Source organism: Parambassis ranga, chromosome 7, assembly GCF_900634625.1.
Source record: "Parambassis ranga chromosome 7, fParRan2.1, whole genome shotgun sequence".
Classification (NCBI taxonomy): Eukaryota; Metazoa; Chordata; class Actinopteri; family Ambassidae; genus Parambassis; species Parambassis ranga.
This window is the reverse complement of record NC_041028.1, coordinates 15198581-15215524: the sequence shown is the minus strand read 5'-3', so window position 1 is coordinate 15215524 and position 16944 is coordinate 15198581. Positions and strand designations below refer to the sequence as shown.

Sequence of the window (16944 nt, the reverse complement as noted above, 5' to 3'; positions counted from 1 at the left end):
ATTATTTGATTCAACTTGTTTCTTTTTCCAGGGCCCCCTGCCCCTAAGAGATGATAATGGCATTGTGCTGCTCGGTGAGAGAGCTGCCAAATGTCGTGCCTACGCCAAGGCGCTGCATTACAAAGAGCTGGAGTTTCAGAAGGGTCCTTCTCCTCTCATCCTGGAATCTCTTATCAGGTAGGAGGTCTGAATATGTCAGAAGCAGATATGTTATTTTAATGAGAAACACTCACAGACCTTCTAAAATGTGAGAAGGTACGCAGATTTTTTTCTGTACATAAACAAAGTCTATTACTCTGTTTAATGGTCTGCCTACTCATTAGGTTGAGTAATTTGACAGGCACCTCAGCAATTAACAGTTGCATTAAAAGGTATTGCTTACAATAAACATCATAGTGATTACTACTACTCCAAGAATCTAATTTTTAAACTAATTGTCAGAAAAATTATAATATGTATATCTTCCCATCCCATAACCTTTTGATATGTTCTGTCATCCTTTCCATCCCATTTATTCATCCTTCTTTATTTCTTTGCCTTTGGCATGGCATGGAGAAATCTGTTTTCCAGCCATCTAATTGGACATTTGCCTCCTTTTCATCTATGAGTGTCTGGACTTGTGTTTCTCTGGGGCCTGTTTTCAATTTCTCGGGAGCCTTGATGATGATGAATGATGGGAGCCGGCACTCTGGTGTTTTCAATATCCCCATCTGGTTCTCACCTCTCCAGGATTTCCCATAAAAGATAGACGCTAGACACTGGTGCGCAAAGGGCAGTATGAAAGCTTGGTTGTATTGAGTCGTGGCTATATTTAAAAAAAAAAAAAAAAAAAAAAATGGTATCCACATCTGATGCACACCTTTAGATGATGAGGATGCATTGCCTTTGCTATTTTGGTACCTGGTGTGTCATGGTGTTTGTAGATGATTTGATCATTGTTTCAGGGATTTGTATCCTCTGGTACAGACCTTCAGTTAAGAAAACGTTTTTATGAGGTTTTGCTGGTACAAGTAATGTGTGAGGGATTTTAAGAAATCAAAAGAATTAGTTTGTGGTTTGAGTATATTCTTAGGCCCCATAGCTTTGGATTAGCCACGCTTTAGCCAGGAAATTGGTCACATTTTCCCCATTATTCCTAACACAGGAATGCTGTTAATTTAGCTTTTTGGCCTGTGGTGTTAATGGTCCATCTAGCAATGCCTTTTAGGTGGATTTGTGTGATTTGGTTCTGTTTTATTAATTGTATTTAGAGGTTGACAATATCTGGTAGAGTGTAATGGTAGAGTGTAATCGGGGAGAAAAGCTGTGTGACAGAAATCATGAAGGTCTGTAAAAGTAAAATTGTCCCTAATTTAAATAAGATAAAAATGAATTTAGTGGTTTCATCACCAGCATAGCAATTGTAGCCAGTCATTGCTCCCATGTGGAACATGTGTTCATAATACATGTGTAGCTGTAATGTTACTGGACACACTATGGAAATTCAGATGTGCAGAGGACTACAAACTGTTAGGAAAAATCCTTTATTATGCCACTTATGCAGTGCAGCTTTTGGCCATTATTTTATTTTACCTCTCAACTGCTCAAATGAGTTAATGTCACAAGCAGAAGAGAAACATTTACAATGGAATGAGGAGCACTGAGATATGCAACCTTCATATTTTATTCAAGTTTGACTTTCACTTTTAAAAGATGAAGCACATGATGTAATGTGCTTTACAACTATACATCAGTTTCTTGCAAGATTGTCACATTCCAATTTCCACCCACAGATTCAGAGGTTTTATTTAACATCAACAGTGCAATTCTCATCATTGCGTGGAAGCCCAGAAGCTAATACTACTAATATGAATGTATAATAAGTTCTTTATCTTGCCTTCTTTTCTTAGTCTGTATATTACTTATTTAACTAAGATCTGATAAAAATGAGTCTGAAGGTTTAAGGTCCTCTTGTGGTTGTGCTTTAACTGTCTACCACCGTTTAAGGTCTGCGTTTGTTGTTGAGGTCACAGGTTGAATATTTTGGACACTTAAGTATAAACGTCTATTTAAAGTGCCCTTTAGTCTACTGTGGTCACTTCTTGTAAAGGGAGCAGATAAATGACCAGTTTAAGTTAGAGGTTAACACTGACTAAAGGAGTCACCGTGTGAAAGGGGAAGCATTTGACCACTGAGCCTGTGTAGGCATGGCTTGGACTCTGTAGGTATTTGAATTCTCCAAGGAATTCTTTGTTGGTTCTAAGCATAGCAAAATGGTGTTATTGTTTTCAAGGTAGTAAACCTAGAGGCATGTAACTAGATGGCAGACCACAGTGTGTGTGGTCTTTATTCCTACATTTAGCTTCAGTGCCTTGTGACCTTTGGCCAGGATGTCAGGACATGACCTAAGAGTCAGAGGTATGTGGCCAAAGGCAACGCTACCTACTATTAGATCCTAATGGACACAAGACTGCCATTTGCTCTCAGACTCCGCTGAGTTTGTCATGTAAGATCTATTTATTGCACACAATTTTTCTTTTAAAAAATATTTTTTATTTTCTATCACATTAATCAACATTGTTACAGAGCTGTACACATTTTACATTTACACATTTCATAATGGTTAGAGTTTAAAAAAAACAAAAAAAAAACTTGCAGCATTATTTTAAAAGAAAATCCCGTGGGTGGTTGGTCCCATTTCAGCAACTCTCAAAGATCCCTTTTAGTTAGTTCCTAGGAGTCCTTAACAAATTTAACCAGACCATTCTCTGAACCAGAGCAGTCTACACATAAACGACTTGTCCTAACCCAAAAAATACATCCTAGTGCTTTCAAGACGAATGACAACGAATACAAATCCAGATACCCTCATGGGACAGTGGTAAAAGAGCATTTATCAAAGCTTTTAAAAAATAAAATATTTTTAAGATAAATACACAAAACAAACTACAATTTACAATCAAACATGGTAATAATGTTACACATTCATCTGGCTGAAGTTCAACCAGACCATCACACACAGCAATTTCATTCTTTCCCAGTTGAGGAAAAGCCACATTTGGGTTGAACAGGTATTAGTGAAATCTCTCTGTATTTTAACTTGATCCAAGACACACAGCTGAAGCACTTATGGTTGAAAAGCAACTGGCCGGACCTTCATCTCCACTTTCTTCAGGGAGTAATTGGGCCCGAGCCAGCCGTACCAAGTGATGCCATCTGTGTTCTTTTTGTGCTCACCGTAGCGGTAGAAAACACCATTCAGATTTGAGTCAGTGCAGCAGTTGTACCAGTAACCACCTGGAAAAAAAGATGAAAGAAAAATTAGACATACTGTTTAGTGGAATATCTACTGTAAATGACTGCATGTGACTAAATGTACCTTTGCGCAGGGAAGCACAGTCATCTACACATTTGTCATTGTCCTTGTTGATGGTGCTGAAGTTGGTGTTGTTGTGGTAGCGCAGGGAGTCTCCAGCATTTCCACTATAGTTGGCAAGGAAGAGCTTGTAGCTGTTGAGCTCATTACCCACAGTGAAAAAGCCATATTCAGCATAGCGTGTCTCTCCTTCCCAGTTCTGCATTGGAAAACACATATAACACGAGTTTAAAGAGAGACAGTTACAGGAACTTAGAATATTGGCTCTCATGCTCTGCATAATGTCTCTAAAACCAAATTTTCTTTATACTAAGTATAAAGCAGTACTGTCGGTGTTTATGCTTTTGGCTATTAAATGGTTATGCACCGTTTAAGTATTTCTGCTCCTTAGCTTAAGTCTACATGATTGCCATGTTTTCCGATACGTACCTCCATCTCAATCCTGAGCATACTGGGCTGCCTTGTTAGGCGAAAGATGTGGTCATTGCCCAGCCAGAAGTCTCCACGGATGGATCCAAATCCATTCTTGTACTGCTTCCAGTCACGGTTGAAGGATGTTAGGCCAATTTTGCGCCTTTGAATGACGGTCCAGCCACCTCCATTTGTCTCCATATCACAGAATACCTATCCATTCATTTATCAGATTTTATTAGAAGGCACAGAGACCAAGGATAGCTCATATTACTGAAATGTGCATACACAGGATCGTGTGAATGTAACTTACACTGAGCTCAGGTGTTCCCAGAAACTCATCCTTAGGCAGTCTGTACTCGCCTGAGATCCTGTAGTTTTTGCTGTAGAGTGATGCACAGTCGTATATGGCATCTGGAAAAAAAATAATGGTTAAACCATATGCAGTTTTTATGAGCAGTTTTTAAAAATGTGAATACCATAAAATACAGCTTTATGGTATCTGAATGATTGGACAGATCAGAAAATGATCCCTGAGCTGCTATTTAAACAGAGGGGGGATATATATGCACAGCATGTTCAGCATAGTTCTTCTTTTACTCCTGCCAGTCACTGTATGGTGATAGCATTAATGGGACTGTGAGATCACCATGGGGTAATGAGCCCAAAACTTGATGAGATATGGAAACCTTCCACTGCTTCTAATCTTCCACCCCTTCCTGTTCTGCTCTCCTGTCTCTGATTTGCTGTGTTAGTTTTACAAAGGTCTCTGTGTTCCTTTTGCCAGTGTCACATATGTAGCCCTGTTAGACCAGGCAGTCAAGGTATTGAAATAATAAATGACGTATGCCTGGTTAACCACTTTGCAGCAGCCAGTGCTGATTAACAGTAGGTTGTATAGTGAAGATCATATGTCTGTGCAAGTGGAGCTTTTTATTGACAGTCCTGCAGATGTGGCTCCAAACTAATGTGCCTAATCCAGCTCTGATAAGTTTGAACTCACTGATTATAGTATTTTGCAGTCAAAATAAATATGTTTGTGTGTGTTGAATATTTTGTCTCTTGAGGAGCTGGCCAAATTTCTGTGAATCAGTGATGTAAGACAGTGATGTGTGATTAATTCACAACATTACAGCAAATAAAAGCAAATGAGCTGAAAAGGCTGGTGGACAGAATTACAATTTAATTGTAGCTATTTATAAAATCTGTGTTGTATGTATTAAAATAAATGTTACTTTTCATTGCAGTCGTGCATAGAAAGTTAGAAACTGTTTACAATGGATCATACCTTTCATCCAAATAGCATTAATAACTTAAGCTGAACATCATTACTTCTTTTAGCTCTAACAGTGTTGAGGCTCACCTGATGAAGTCTGAGGGGCAGATTGGAGGGTTTGTAGCTGCATGATCTCCACACGGTTGTTGATCTCTGAGTACTTGCTCTCGGCCTCTGTGACCCGGGCTTCTTGCTTCCTGTTCTGCTGGTCCAGATCCATTATTTGTCTCACAACCTTCATCAAGTCTGTCTCCTGCTTGCGAGTAAGCTCTTCAAGGATACTAGTCAGATTGGCCACCTGCACTTTGAGGGAGCGCACCTCGTCGCAGCATTGACCCTTAGCAGGCTTTACAGGTGCCAGTCTCTTCTTGGGGTTCTGGGCCCATGTCTCTGCTATCAGGAGCAACGTGACCCCCAAAGCCACTATGCTCAAATTTATCTTTGCCATTTTCAGTTGTAAAAGCTCTAGATCTTCACACAAGCTCAGGTGTTTGTGGGTGCTCTGCTGTTCAGAAGCAGTCAGTCGCTACAGATGGTTTTCTTGCGAAATATCAAGTGCTGCTACCAGAAATGTTGACCAGGAGCTCTCCTTTGACCAGTGGCTCACCCGGGCTGTCTTATTTCCTCAGTGAAGCCCTCCCCTGTCTGAGCATCTTATATATTTTGCACCAGGGTCCTCCCCCTCTTTCCCGGTACACTCCAGTCACCATGTTGACACCCTCCCAACCGTCTGGGTGGAGAACCCCCCCCACCACCACTCCCTTCTTCTTACTTTCACTGCAGGAGTTTTGTCCACGTTTCTCCTCTTTTTGTCAGGTGTTACAAAAATTTCTGGGCAATAGTGTTTTTTTTTTGCCTCTGCCTGGAAGAACAACATAAGGAACTGAGGAAACAAAACAACTACTGTCTGAACCTGCCTATGCAGATCAAATCTTTTAAATGCCTCAACCGTAAGCGGATGAAATTAATTTAATAATACAGAAACATAGTTAAAACATTTGGATACATGCTTTAGAACAGCTGCAGGTCATGTCCTTCCCTTTCTTTAAACTTTAATTACCATGTTAATGACAGATTTGACTATATCCTTAGGGCTGACCATTTCTTCAGTAAATTTGGTCTACACATGCCGAGAAATGTGTGAAGTCACTAAGTACTCTTAATTGTAGGTTAAGTGTTCTGGTGATTCTACCCTGTTTGGCAGATGTTAAAACAGGCATGTTTTCCACTAAGCTTTTCAGCATCAAATTTCAAAGGGGTCTTTGATACAAGGAGGAAAGCTTCGTGAAACTTTCAGGATAAAATTAAGAAATTTTACAGTTTGCATTAAATGGGAAAAAAAATGTTCAGAACAGGGCAGGCTAACTCTGGATTTACCATCTACATGTGTAAAGACTTAACATTAAGCCACTACACATGCAGTGTATTTTTTAGATATGGTGTACTGTTACAGAACCAAAGAGAAATACACAAAGGAGATTTTTCAAGACTTTATGACCCGCAATCAAAACGGTCTGCTCATATTGACACTGACAGCGTTCCTGTTTTGTTAGCACTACAGAAATAACAATTTAATATGAGTCCTTGCGTCTGTGTGGATATAAAGGAGCTCTATACAGTGGTCTGTAGCACATTAGGTGGCCAATTTAACTGCGATGATTGACTGATTTTTGGGTTTGCAGGGAAAATATGCTGTGAGCATATACAGGCCCTCAACATGATGAGTACATTTGTCAGATAGAGCCAGGCCTTAACACCTGCATTTGTAAAGGTGTAGAAACAGCCCTTAGGCCATCGATGGTGCTGATCCTGCTGATGGGTTGACCCACCATATACACTTTCTGTGTTTGCTGCGGAGTTACTTAATAACAATGTTTGCAAAATTCCTACTTCCCTCTTGTCTTCTGTTTAAAAATGTCTAACATGCCAGTCGTTGGATAGGGGTCAAATAATGAATGCCTTTGAAGCCCATTCCTTAGGCATTGTGCTATATGTCATGCATGTCTTCTGTAATCCTATGTGTGATCATTGTCATGCAAAACAGATAAGCGCACTGTAATGCAGGAAATTCTTCATAACATTACTGAGACGGTTCTGAAGCAGGACATTCCCGTCAGTCTTTACTTTATGCTCTTTCCCTTCCTCGTGTGGCCAAGAATGAACAGTTTGGAAAAGGCTCCAGAAGTTGTGCATGTTCATAGAAGATGAATAACACTGACCCAGCGAATGCAGTAATTAGATAAATGCTATTCAATAGCACTGATGTATTCTATTTTAAGGCCTATTTTTCTGCCATAAGGAACCACTGAAGTAAGGAACTTACAGGGGTTAATATATGCAATTCTGTTGACATCCGGCCATTCTATTTTTAACTCCTTTTGAGACACAAGATAAATATAAATATGGGTGTATGGACTATGGGTATATTAGTCCTAAAAAAAAATATAGATGGTCTATGGATGTTTTTTTGAGTATGTTGTCTTATGAGCTTATTGTCCGGTGTAAAGATGTCTCCTCATCCCGTTGTCTGTGTAAGCGGGGCAACATATGTGCTACTGTTTTTCATTTATGTTTAATTATGTAATGTCTGCAAGCACAAAGTCAGATGGAATATCACAAACAAAGCTTGACATTTTTTGCCTTGTCCTTTTTAAAAAAAGTGCAGTTTTTATGTCCCTCCTGCCAAATGTTTGGCAGTCATCTCTCACTTATTCGCACTTGGTCAGATGAACAAAGAAGGAAACAGTTGAGTGTGTTCTGCTCATCATCATCTTTGTATCATGGGAGCTGCGGTTTGGAGCACCAACAAAGTTTAAAGTTCTTCAATTTCCCAAATATTACATAATTTTTAACAGGTCTACAGTTGTTTTGTTGTGACACTAAATGTTGTGGATTTGTAGTGCCTCTTTTTCCAGACAATGTGTTCCCTGAATGTTACTGGTTGCTTTATTTGGAAATGGTCACTACTTTGCAGTTTCCTCTACTTTAATGACTTTTTTTTTTTACATGTTTTGTTGACTGTTGACATGTGCTTTTAATTTTCTGTATATTTGATCTTTAAGAGTCATATGGGAGTAATAGACTGTTTGTCCTTTTGATGCAACATGATGGAAAGACACAGATCCGCCATCACGTTTAGTTTTCTGTAAGGTTTTAATTCATATACTGATTAGGTCCCAGACATGGTCCTCTTTTTAATTTCACCCATTTATCATAAATAACCATTTTTTAATGTTGTGGTCCACCTCAGTAATTATGTCGCTCAGTCACGTGTGTCTACTTGTGCTTTTAGTAAACAAAGTTGAATTACCAGATGTTGTGCTGGATATGAAGTATTGATATAAGGAGAAGCCATTTAAATGTAATTTAGTGAGGCTTTCTACCCTTTGTGGGACATTTTAGATATAAATTAAACTAGTTTATATTTCCAGCTCAGCTACATACATAAGAGACTGCACAAAGTGTGCTGGTGTTTCATTTTAGAAATGTCAATGTTTTCTCTGTTTTTTTACTTGGCTCATGTCTAAATATTATTTTTACTGTGGTCAAATGTTCAAAAACAGAATGTTTGATGTTGCTTTTGTGCCTTTTGACCTCCCTGTAAATCCTGTCCTGAAGTCATTGATGTGCGTCAGTCGCTTTTGGAAAATGAAGGATAATTTGCCTTCCTGCATTTTCTCATTGCTGTAACTAGTCAGTGAGTCACATCTCACTCTCCTGCAATGCTTCCCAGAGGCATCACTTTCCTCTGGTCCTGGACTCTGTCAGTCAGTCCTTGTACGTGAAAGTCCAGCTGGATGCTGTTTTATACGTGTAGCATCATGCTGTTTTCCTCTTGAAAACAGCTTCTTTAAACAGCATTTACCCAATAACTGTTTCTCAACAGGGTTCGTGTGAAGAATGTAAGGCTCCTCTTTAACATTAGGGGTATTCACTAAACTTTAAGCCCCCCCCCCCCTTTTTTATATGACTTCCTCTGGAAGCCCACACATTTCATTGAACAGATTTCTTCCTTTGTCCTCAAAGTCAAGTTGGACTTCCTGCTGTGTTAATTGCAGCAGTCATCCATCCTTGATAAGTATGAGCTGACAAAACAAAATAGTGAGTTTGTCAGAATATGCTCAAAGGCATTCTTGCGTCCCTAAATACACTGGAAAAACATTTTGTAATCAGATGGTGACCACCGGGGCCAAGCTGTCAGCATAGCACTCATGGGTTCAATTACAGGAAAGGCAGGAGGTGGAAGCAGGAGCCAGAGGATTCCAAAGCTTCTATCGCAAAACTTTGGATTACATAATCTTCATTAATGGTAACCTCTTCCACCTGTCAGCACAGAAGCTCCTCACTTTGAATCACACACATTTTGTATTAGTGTAGCAGAGACATCTAATTTCTTCAAGATACTTAAAAAACAGTTTTTTCATATATGACAGCAGTTTGTGTTGTGGAGTCCATTTGGGGATTTAAATCTTGAGCCTTAAGCCAGTATTGCAGCGCCCAGTAGGTAGAAAAGTTATCATTTTGGCTAGATTTATTTTGCATATAACAAGTTTTCACAGGTTTGCAGTCTGCAGACTTTTTAAGCTTTTCTGAAATCACAATGGGATGAAGCAGCAGAGTTGCCATGGATTTGAATTTCAAAATAATACAACAGATCTGCAGCTCAGTTAAACCTTGTCACGTATTTGGGCAAAATAAACTGTTCCATATTTTCCATAATGAGGGACACAGTATTCTGAGTGGTAGCCTTCATGCCCTGGCACACCATCAAGAGGTCCGGTGGCTTAAGCTGGTGATGGCTACCAGGTGGTGTCTGTTGTCTGTGTACAGTGCATGCAGTCCAGGTTGGGTATGTCTGCTCGCCACCCTACATCCAGTAGCTGGGACAAACAGTACTGGAGGGGAAGACGGTGGATTAGACACTATCCCTTTCAAACAGTTCCCCCTGAATTCTGTAAGGACAGTCGCCCATGTGGCATGCCTTTGGAGAGACGTTTCGTGACTGTGGAATGTAAAACAGTTGTGTCACAGAACAGAAAACAAAAACCAGTTGTGCCAACATTTAGAGTCTATTGTGAATATAGGAAAAGTATTTTGAGTATTTGAATAGTTCATGCTTCTACTAAGTAAGTATTAATGTAAAAATTATTAAGAATAATGCATTAAGAATGTATTTCTCCCCTAAAAGTAAAAATATTGTACATCCAAATATTTGTGCCTCTTTGACAAGCGGACTTGCTGTTTATTGTTGGTTCAGCCTTTCAGTTAAAATGAGATCACTGCACCCGCTGTTTGTTTCCATTGTTTAAAACAGAAATCAAGTATAGCGTGCATCCGTTTTTGTTGACGAAATGTATCAAAGAGCTGGCATATTTATCCATAATTTCACAGAAAATGGAGTCATTGTGTACTCCTCGGAAACTCGAATCCTTTCAAAACTCTGTGTACGGACCCTTTTTGTCCACATAGCAACAACAGGATTCCAATGAGGTAACTGTCAGGCTTTTTCTTCTTGGGCCACCAGAGACGCTTTGTTCTGTTGGCCTCTTGACCTGAAGGTGAGGAACCCAGGAGAAACATTCTACAGCAGTGTCCCAATGTGGCGATAGCGGAGAGTAAACATGGGTGGAATGGTTTCTCCTGCTGTTGTCTCAATGGCCCATTCACATGCCTAACTAACTTGAAGAAAAGGGAAAAACATAAAAATGTCATGCTATGTAATTTTTTACAAAGCTTTTTTTCGTTTTACATTATCGCTTAAAACTTGAGCTTCAATCTTAAAAATCATCTTCAAAGTTTATTTTAATTGTTTCAGAAATGTGGAGAAGCGTTTCCCAATGCTACAACATCTGCTCCATGATGAAACAAGCACCTTTTTGTCTTTAACGTTTATAGAGAAACTAGAGACAATGGGCTAGTCAGTGTCAGAGACGAGCTCAGCCCTTCTTCAGCCACATACATCCCAGGACAATCTGGAAGGAAGCTGGTGACTGAGGTAACCGCTTCCTCTGCCTCTGATTATCTCATCCAGTGATACACTGCTCAGAGGAAAAGGATCTGCGATTGATCACTACAGCATGTTGCTCATTACTTTCATAGAGGACGATACATGCATGATTTATGTTGTGTTTATGTATTACAAGTTTTGGATTTGGATTGTCATTTTAGATGGTGTGGAGCGACACAGTTCAGATTCGGCGTTGATGTCACAACAGTTACGTAATGGATCAGATTTTAGTGCGTGGATATTGAAATCAGACTGATCAAGTTTAGAATGACTTATCTGATTTAATACAGTTACGCCAATATTTCTTTCTTGCTGTTATTTTAGTATTTGAAATATTCTAATCACCTTAAATTCTGTATTTTTTCTCTTTATTTTAATGCTTTATGTGAAGTATGTTGATTTATCTATGTTTTAAAGGGGCTGTTCAAATAAACCTTGCTGCCTTCGTTCACCTCTGATTCATACGTCAACAGTGTGTAGCACAGTATAATTTTCTTTCAGAGCTCACTCATTCTGCAAAACAAAATATACAACTGGAAAAAATAGGTAGGTGTTAAACCCATTAATGTCAATCATTTTTCCAATAGCCCATTGCTACTTTCTATTGACATAGAAAGAAAACTACTGTGCTGCAGTCAGAACTGTGATACAATGAACAAATTATGCTTCTCTGAAATAAGGAATTTTGTAAAAACGTGTGGAAATGAATGTAAGAGGCTTAATATTTCATGTTTTAATACAACGCGAGTCTCTAAATCCTTTCAAAAGCTGCTGTTGAATCCAAAAGCTGCAATAGTTTCTTCTGTCTTTCTGCTGTTTGCGTCTGTTTTTTGTTATCGATATGTGTGTATGGGTAATAATTTCTACCATTTGTGCCACTCCTTTTTTTTATTTCAGCCTCTCCGTAATATCTCCTCCCACCTGACGTATTTTCTCGTAAACCTAAACTTATCCTGGCTCCTCTTCTCCTTTTTAATTCTTCTTCTGTGGAAATGTTTGTTTCAGAGACGGTGCTCAGTTCAAGCAGCGTGCTCATCTGTAGACAGCTATAGGACATGGTAGTGGAAAGAACTACCCCAAGGTGCTAAACAGTTGATTCTGCTCTGCTTGGGAATATTGTTGATTGCATTTTGGCTGCCCTGCAAATGAACACTTCTTTAGGAAAAAAAAAGGGCCAGAGAAGTGTCAGACAGACACAGAGTTTCCGTTCTGCCTGTAGTAGTAAAAGTAACAGTTGATGTTTAGACTAGCATCAGCTGCATGTAAGATTCATATTTTTAAGAGATGAAATCCATGATTCTTGGAGTCTATCAAACCAATAAATGTTTCCATTTAGACGGGAAGCTTTTTCTCTACTAAGTCACCGTAACCCATCTGCACAGGATCAGCTACACCTCCATGACCTTCTAACATGACCATTTCAAGTATGCAAAATTGTATCTGGTCAACACGTGTGACTTTCTTTGTTGTTGACCTGACCTACAACAGGTAATTTTAGAATATTTAAGAGCTGTAAATGTTTATTAATGAACAATATCACAATTTACACAAATATTTAAAGTATTACAAATAAAAGTGAGTCTAAATCATTTCACTGGATCTCGAGCCAGTCCACCCATTAACAATGTCTACTTAGCCATTTCCATTTTTTTTTGTTCAGTATTAAAGAATAGAGTGAGCACTTGGCAAGCAAAGAAACAAAAAAATCAGTAAGGCTCAAGTGGATGTCTTCCTAATTAGATTAGATTAGGTCCAGTAGTGGAGTCTGATCTTTTTTTTTTCCCCTCTGTGAGCATACATGTTAGCCTCTCAGAGGAGAAATGTCTCCAATTTCCTCAAAGGTTGTGCTGTATCTCCTTAACAAAAAGGCCAGCCACTTTTTGGGAGCTGGTTGTAGATTATTTTATAGGAGTATAGAGGATTTTTGTTCCCTAGCTTTCGCTAATAGTTGTCATTTTGGATCAAGGGTTATACGATTGAAAAGAAAATATAATTTTCTATTCCTCTTGGTACTTGGGGACCTAAGGTATTAATGACTAAATGTTTCAGATTAATCACAATCGAATGGAGGCCTGAACGCAGACCTAACTGAATGACATCAACGTTTGTGATTAAAATATTGCAGAAACATAAACTACCACTCTTATTACAGTGGCCAAATAAATAGCAATAGTGCAGTGCTTGGTTTCTGTAATGGGGGCAATAAACATTCCTAGTCATAAAATAAGCTGAACGCCTTGCCGTTCGTTCTGTGTTTGTGCAGGGCTATGGCCAGTCTACTTTAGCTGTATGGTCTGTTTTTGTCCTGTAAAATGTTTTATTTAATTCAATCTCCAGCTACTTTGTTTTGTTTACATTGGTTTACTCAATAGTCTTCTGGACTGTAGAAAAGAACAGCATGCTAAGCTCATTCAGGTCTTAAAATTAAACCTAAATAAAAAGATTCAGATTTCACAGCTCTGTTTATTCTCTCTCTGTGGATGAAGATGGAGATGTAAGAAAGAATGACAGATTTACAGTTTAGAACAGAGGCTTAAGCGCTTTTTTGGTGGCCTTCTCCACGCATTACAGGAGCAAATCTGAGTGGTACTTGTGGTCCTGCACAAGTTTGACTGTGGTCTCAAGAAGTTTTCTGCTTGCTAATAAGTTTTTACTCAGGGAGAAGGTTGCGTGAGCCTCATCTGGATGTACTTAGGCTGTGTATGCTTGAAGCTGGCAGCCAGATGGCTTCAGCTGAGGGACAATGAAATCTCCTGGGTCTGCAGGAGAGAAAGCCCTTATTCTGATGTGTCTTCTCAGATAAAGCCACATCTGGGTAGCTTTAGCATTCTTCAGCAGCGTGTGTGTGGTGGGACACGAAGACCCTGCAGTTCTGCGTTGATTATTTGACAACAGAAGAAGCAATTTGTAGGTTCAATTTTAAATGCCTGTGTATATACAACATACCTGTGCACTGTCGTCAGTGTTATCGAGAGCACTGGGTGGTAGTTGTGTTTACTGATGGCTATGGGATAGTTATTTAATTAGGTACTGAAACAGTGCATGGCTCTGTATCAAGCTCCATGAGAGTCGCAGACAAATGCTTGTGTACTAAAATGAGCTCATTTTCTCATGTTATGTAAGCACGCTCTGTCTAGTTTGATTTCCTGGAGGCCGTTAAGTTACACCCATCGTCGTCTGTTTACACCAGCGACTTTTGAAAAGTAACTTCAAATGCTAGTATCAAGATCAGACAATGTGAAGGGGATCTCGTTTGATTATTTGTTTCATTTTCTGTCATATGGACTGATCATTACACTTACCTGGCTAATACTGAGTGGATGCCCCTCTCTGACCGCTCTGTATGGACCAATGGGGGGGGCTTGCTGACGATCCTTTGGCTGGGGGTTCTATACCTGGGCCCTCCCTTGATCGGACTTGTTCAGCACATCCCATGGGTGTTTGATTAGAGTTAAGGAGATAAATGCCTTGGGTTCCTTATTTGGAGGCAAGGAGGCAACACACACTTCTTGTTTGGTTTCTTGTTTTTTTGTTGCAGGGAATGTACTGCAGTCTCTCAGATATATTAAGTTAAAAAAGAAATTCCTGCAAACGCCTTGCACCTTTGCATTGAAAGTAATGCATGATGTACAAGATGGCACCCCATGTGTTTCTTTGTTATTTTACTTTCATCATGCAGGTCTGTACCAGTAGCTCCCAAAGCTTTGGCATGACCACTGGTTGTGCCATTTCATCACCTTTTCTGGCCTTTACCCTTTGTCAAACCCGGTGTGTGACATATATCAAGTATCCTTCATCAACTTTTAGCCTGCTGTCCTCAGGAACTCCACTGCATACCAGCACTCTTCAAACACTACATTTTACAGATGTATTGGCCATGGCTGCACACGGGTTTTTGCAGTTAAGGAAATATAATAGACTTGCAGTTCATATGAGTATTTCCAGATGTGATGGTGGTGGTGGTGGGGGTGAGTGGAGGGTGCACAAATGGGAATTGTGGTGTCTTGACAGATAATGCATCATTTGTCAAACAAGCCTGACAGACGTCAGTAGGTGCATTTATTTTCACAATAAACAGCTTTGCTAAAGGATGAAACATTTATTTAATATTGCTAAAATGCATTGAAGCAGGTTTCCTAGATGACTGTGTATGGTGAGAGTGCCTCACTTTTGCTTAAATTACTGTTGGAGAAGCATGGTTGGCACAGGGACACACTCCTCACCCAGTGCTAAAAAAAACTAGAGTTCAGTAATAGGTTGAATGCATCATATAGTAGTTAGCACTGGTCTGTATGTGTGTGGGAATGTGGTGAGGGATGACCACCATGTCCATGCACTCGGCTACTCGTCAGTTGGCCCATGCATTGGAGAGCTATTACATATGAAAGGCCAAAACTTCTCTACAGGTCTCTGCACCCTTCTTTCAGCAGTGGAAATTGTGAAGATTTGTCTCTAAATGAATGTTAGCTTTAGCTGTGTCAACACTCAAAAATGGTTAGACCTTTGAAATAGTGTCAACACATACTCCTTTTTCCATCTGTGTATAATCAGTCAAGAAGGATGTACCATTTTGTACAGTGCAGTACTTTCTAATACATTTAAAAACTATTTTGTAGCTTGTACAGTGGCCATTGCATCCCTTTGCTATTTACAGGTATTGTGTCAGACTCTGCTCCAGGTTTCAAAATGCAATAATTCCCTATGTTTTTGTTGTTGTCATGCAGCATCAACAATAAACTGCAGCAGCCGGAAGCTGCATCTGGGGTACTGGACTATGCCATGAAACATTTTGGTGAACTGGTGAGTGTTTTTGTTTAATCTTTGGGTTAACTTTGGCCTTTGCTGTAATCTATTCTTTTTTAATAATCTGTGTTCTCAGTGGGATGTATTACAAGAGGTCTGCACTATACCATATACCGTACTCATATACAGATTTTACGTGGGTATATGTGCGTATGTATGTGTAATGAAGGTTTTTGTAGGCACCATGTTCTGAGTGTGTGTGGTGTGGAAAAGCCATCTGCTTATGTGATTACAAGCTGTAGGAAAGGAGCAGAATTATGGACTTTTTCTCTAATTAACACAATGTTTGGATTTTGTCTGTCTGCTGTTTATTTTTTTAAAACCCCCCATGCTGATTTTACAATAGAAGAGGATGTAATGCTTTAATATAATAAATATTTCCACCTTATTGGTTTGTGGTTTTAGAGTTCCCTATGAGCTGAATTTGCTATATTATTTAAGTATTTTCTCTTTTCTTTTTTTCATCATGAAGAAATGGTTTATGTCAATTTTTAGACTCCACCTCCCTAATACAGCATTACTGAAAACCCTGGAGTATTTCATGTTCTGTGTAGATGGACTCTATCCATTTAATGAAATAACTGTCAAACAGTGGACATGCATTGGATATGATCACACTGATTTTCCACACAAATTACATAACATTTGTTATTCTGATGTGTCTCTCTCTTTTTTGTTTTTTACCAAAATTACATCATTTAGTCACTGTGGTTCTTGATTTTTCCGTGCATGGACATGCCAGACAAGCTCTTAGGTTCTGTATCAGTCTGTTAAGGAGACTGGTGCTCTCTTTATACAGAGAACAAATCAAGTGAGTAATGTATCCCATTAATAAGCCAGATACTGCAGCAACAAATTTTCCTACTTAATTCTTCAAGTACTTAAATCTTCCTAAGCAAACATAAAGTCACAGCACACATATGCATAATACACAAATTATGTTTTACAGCCAGATCAGCTTAAGAGATTTAACTCAGGACAGAGTAAACATGTACAGACCACACTAATGGTCAGATAAATTAATCAGCTGTATCCATTCGGGTGTGGTAGGTAGCAGTGGGGAAAAAAGACTGTGTTGTCATGATCACCTAA

General features: G+C 39.2%; 2 protein-coding genes across 2 annotated transcripts in view; one reads left to right on the top strand and one right to left on the bottom strand.

Annotated features, from left to right (window-relative positions):
* The window catches only part of mtor (mechanistic target of rapamycin kinase), a 59263-nt gene that overhangs the window by 17594 nt on the left and 24725 nt on the right, over positions 1-16944 (top strand). Inside the window, exons 28-29 of the mRNA XM_028409107.1 lie at positions 32-177; positions 15774-15849. Of these exons, the coding sequence (XP_028264908.1) occupies positions 32-177; positions 15774-15849 (222 nt within the window). The remainder of the gene's footprint in view (positions 1-31; positions 178-15773; positions 15850-16944) is intronic.
* Positions 2510-5684, bottom strand: angptl7 (angiopoietin-like 7). The gene is made up of 5 exons (XM_028409108.1): positions 5130-5684; positions 4080-4180; positions 3785-3979; positions 3359-3554; positions 2510-3276 (listed from the first exon to the last, which is right to left on the bottom strand). The coding sequence occupies exons 1-5, from the start codon at positions 5488-5490 to the stop codon at positions 3107-3109; spliced, it is 1023 nt and encodes a 340-aa protein (XP_028264909.1). The 5' UTR covers positions 5491-5684; the 3' UTR covers positions 2510-3106.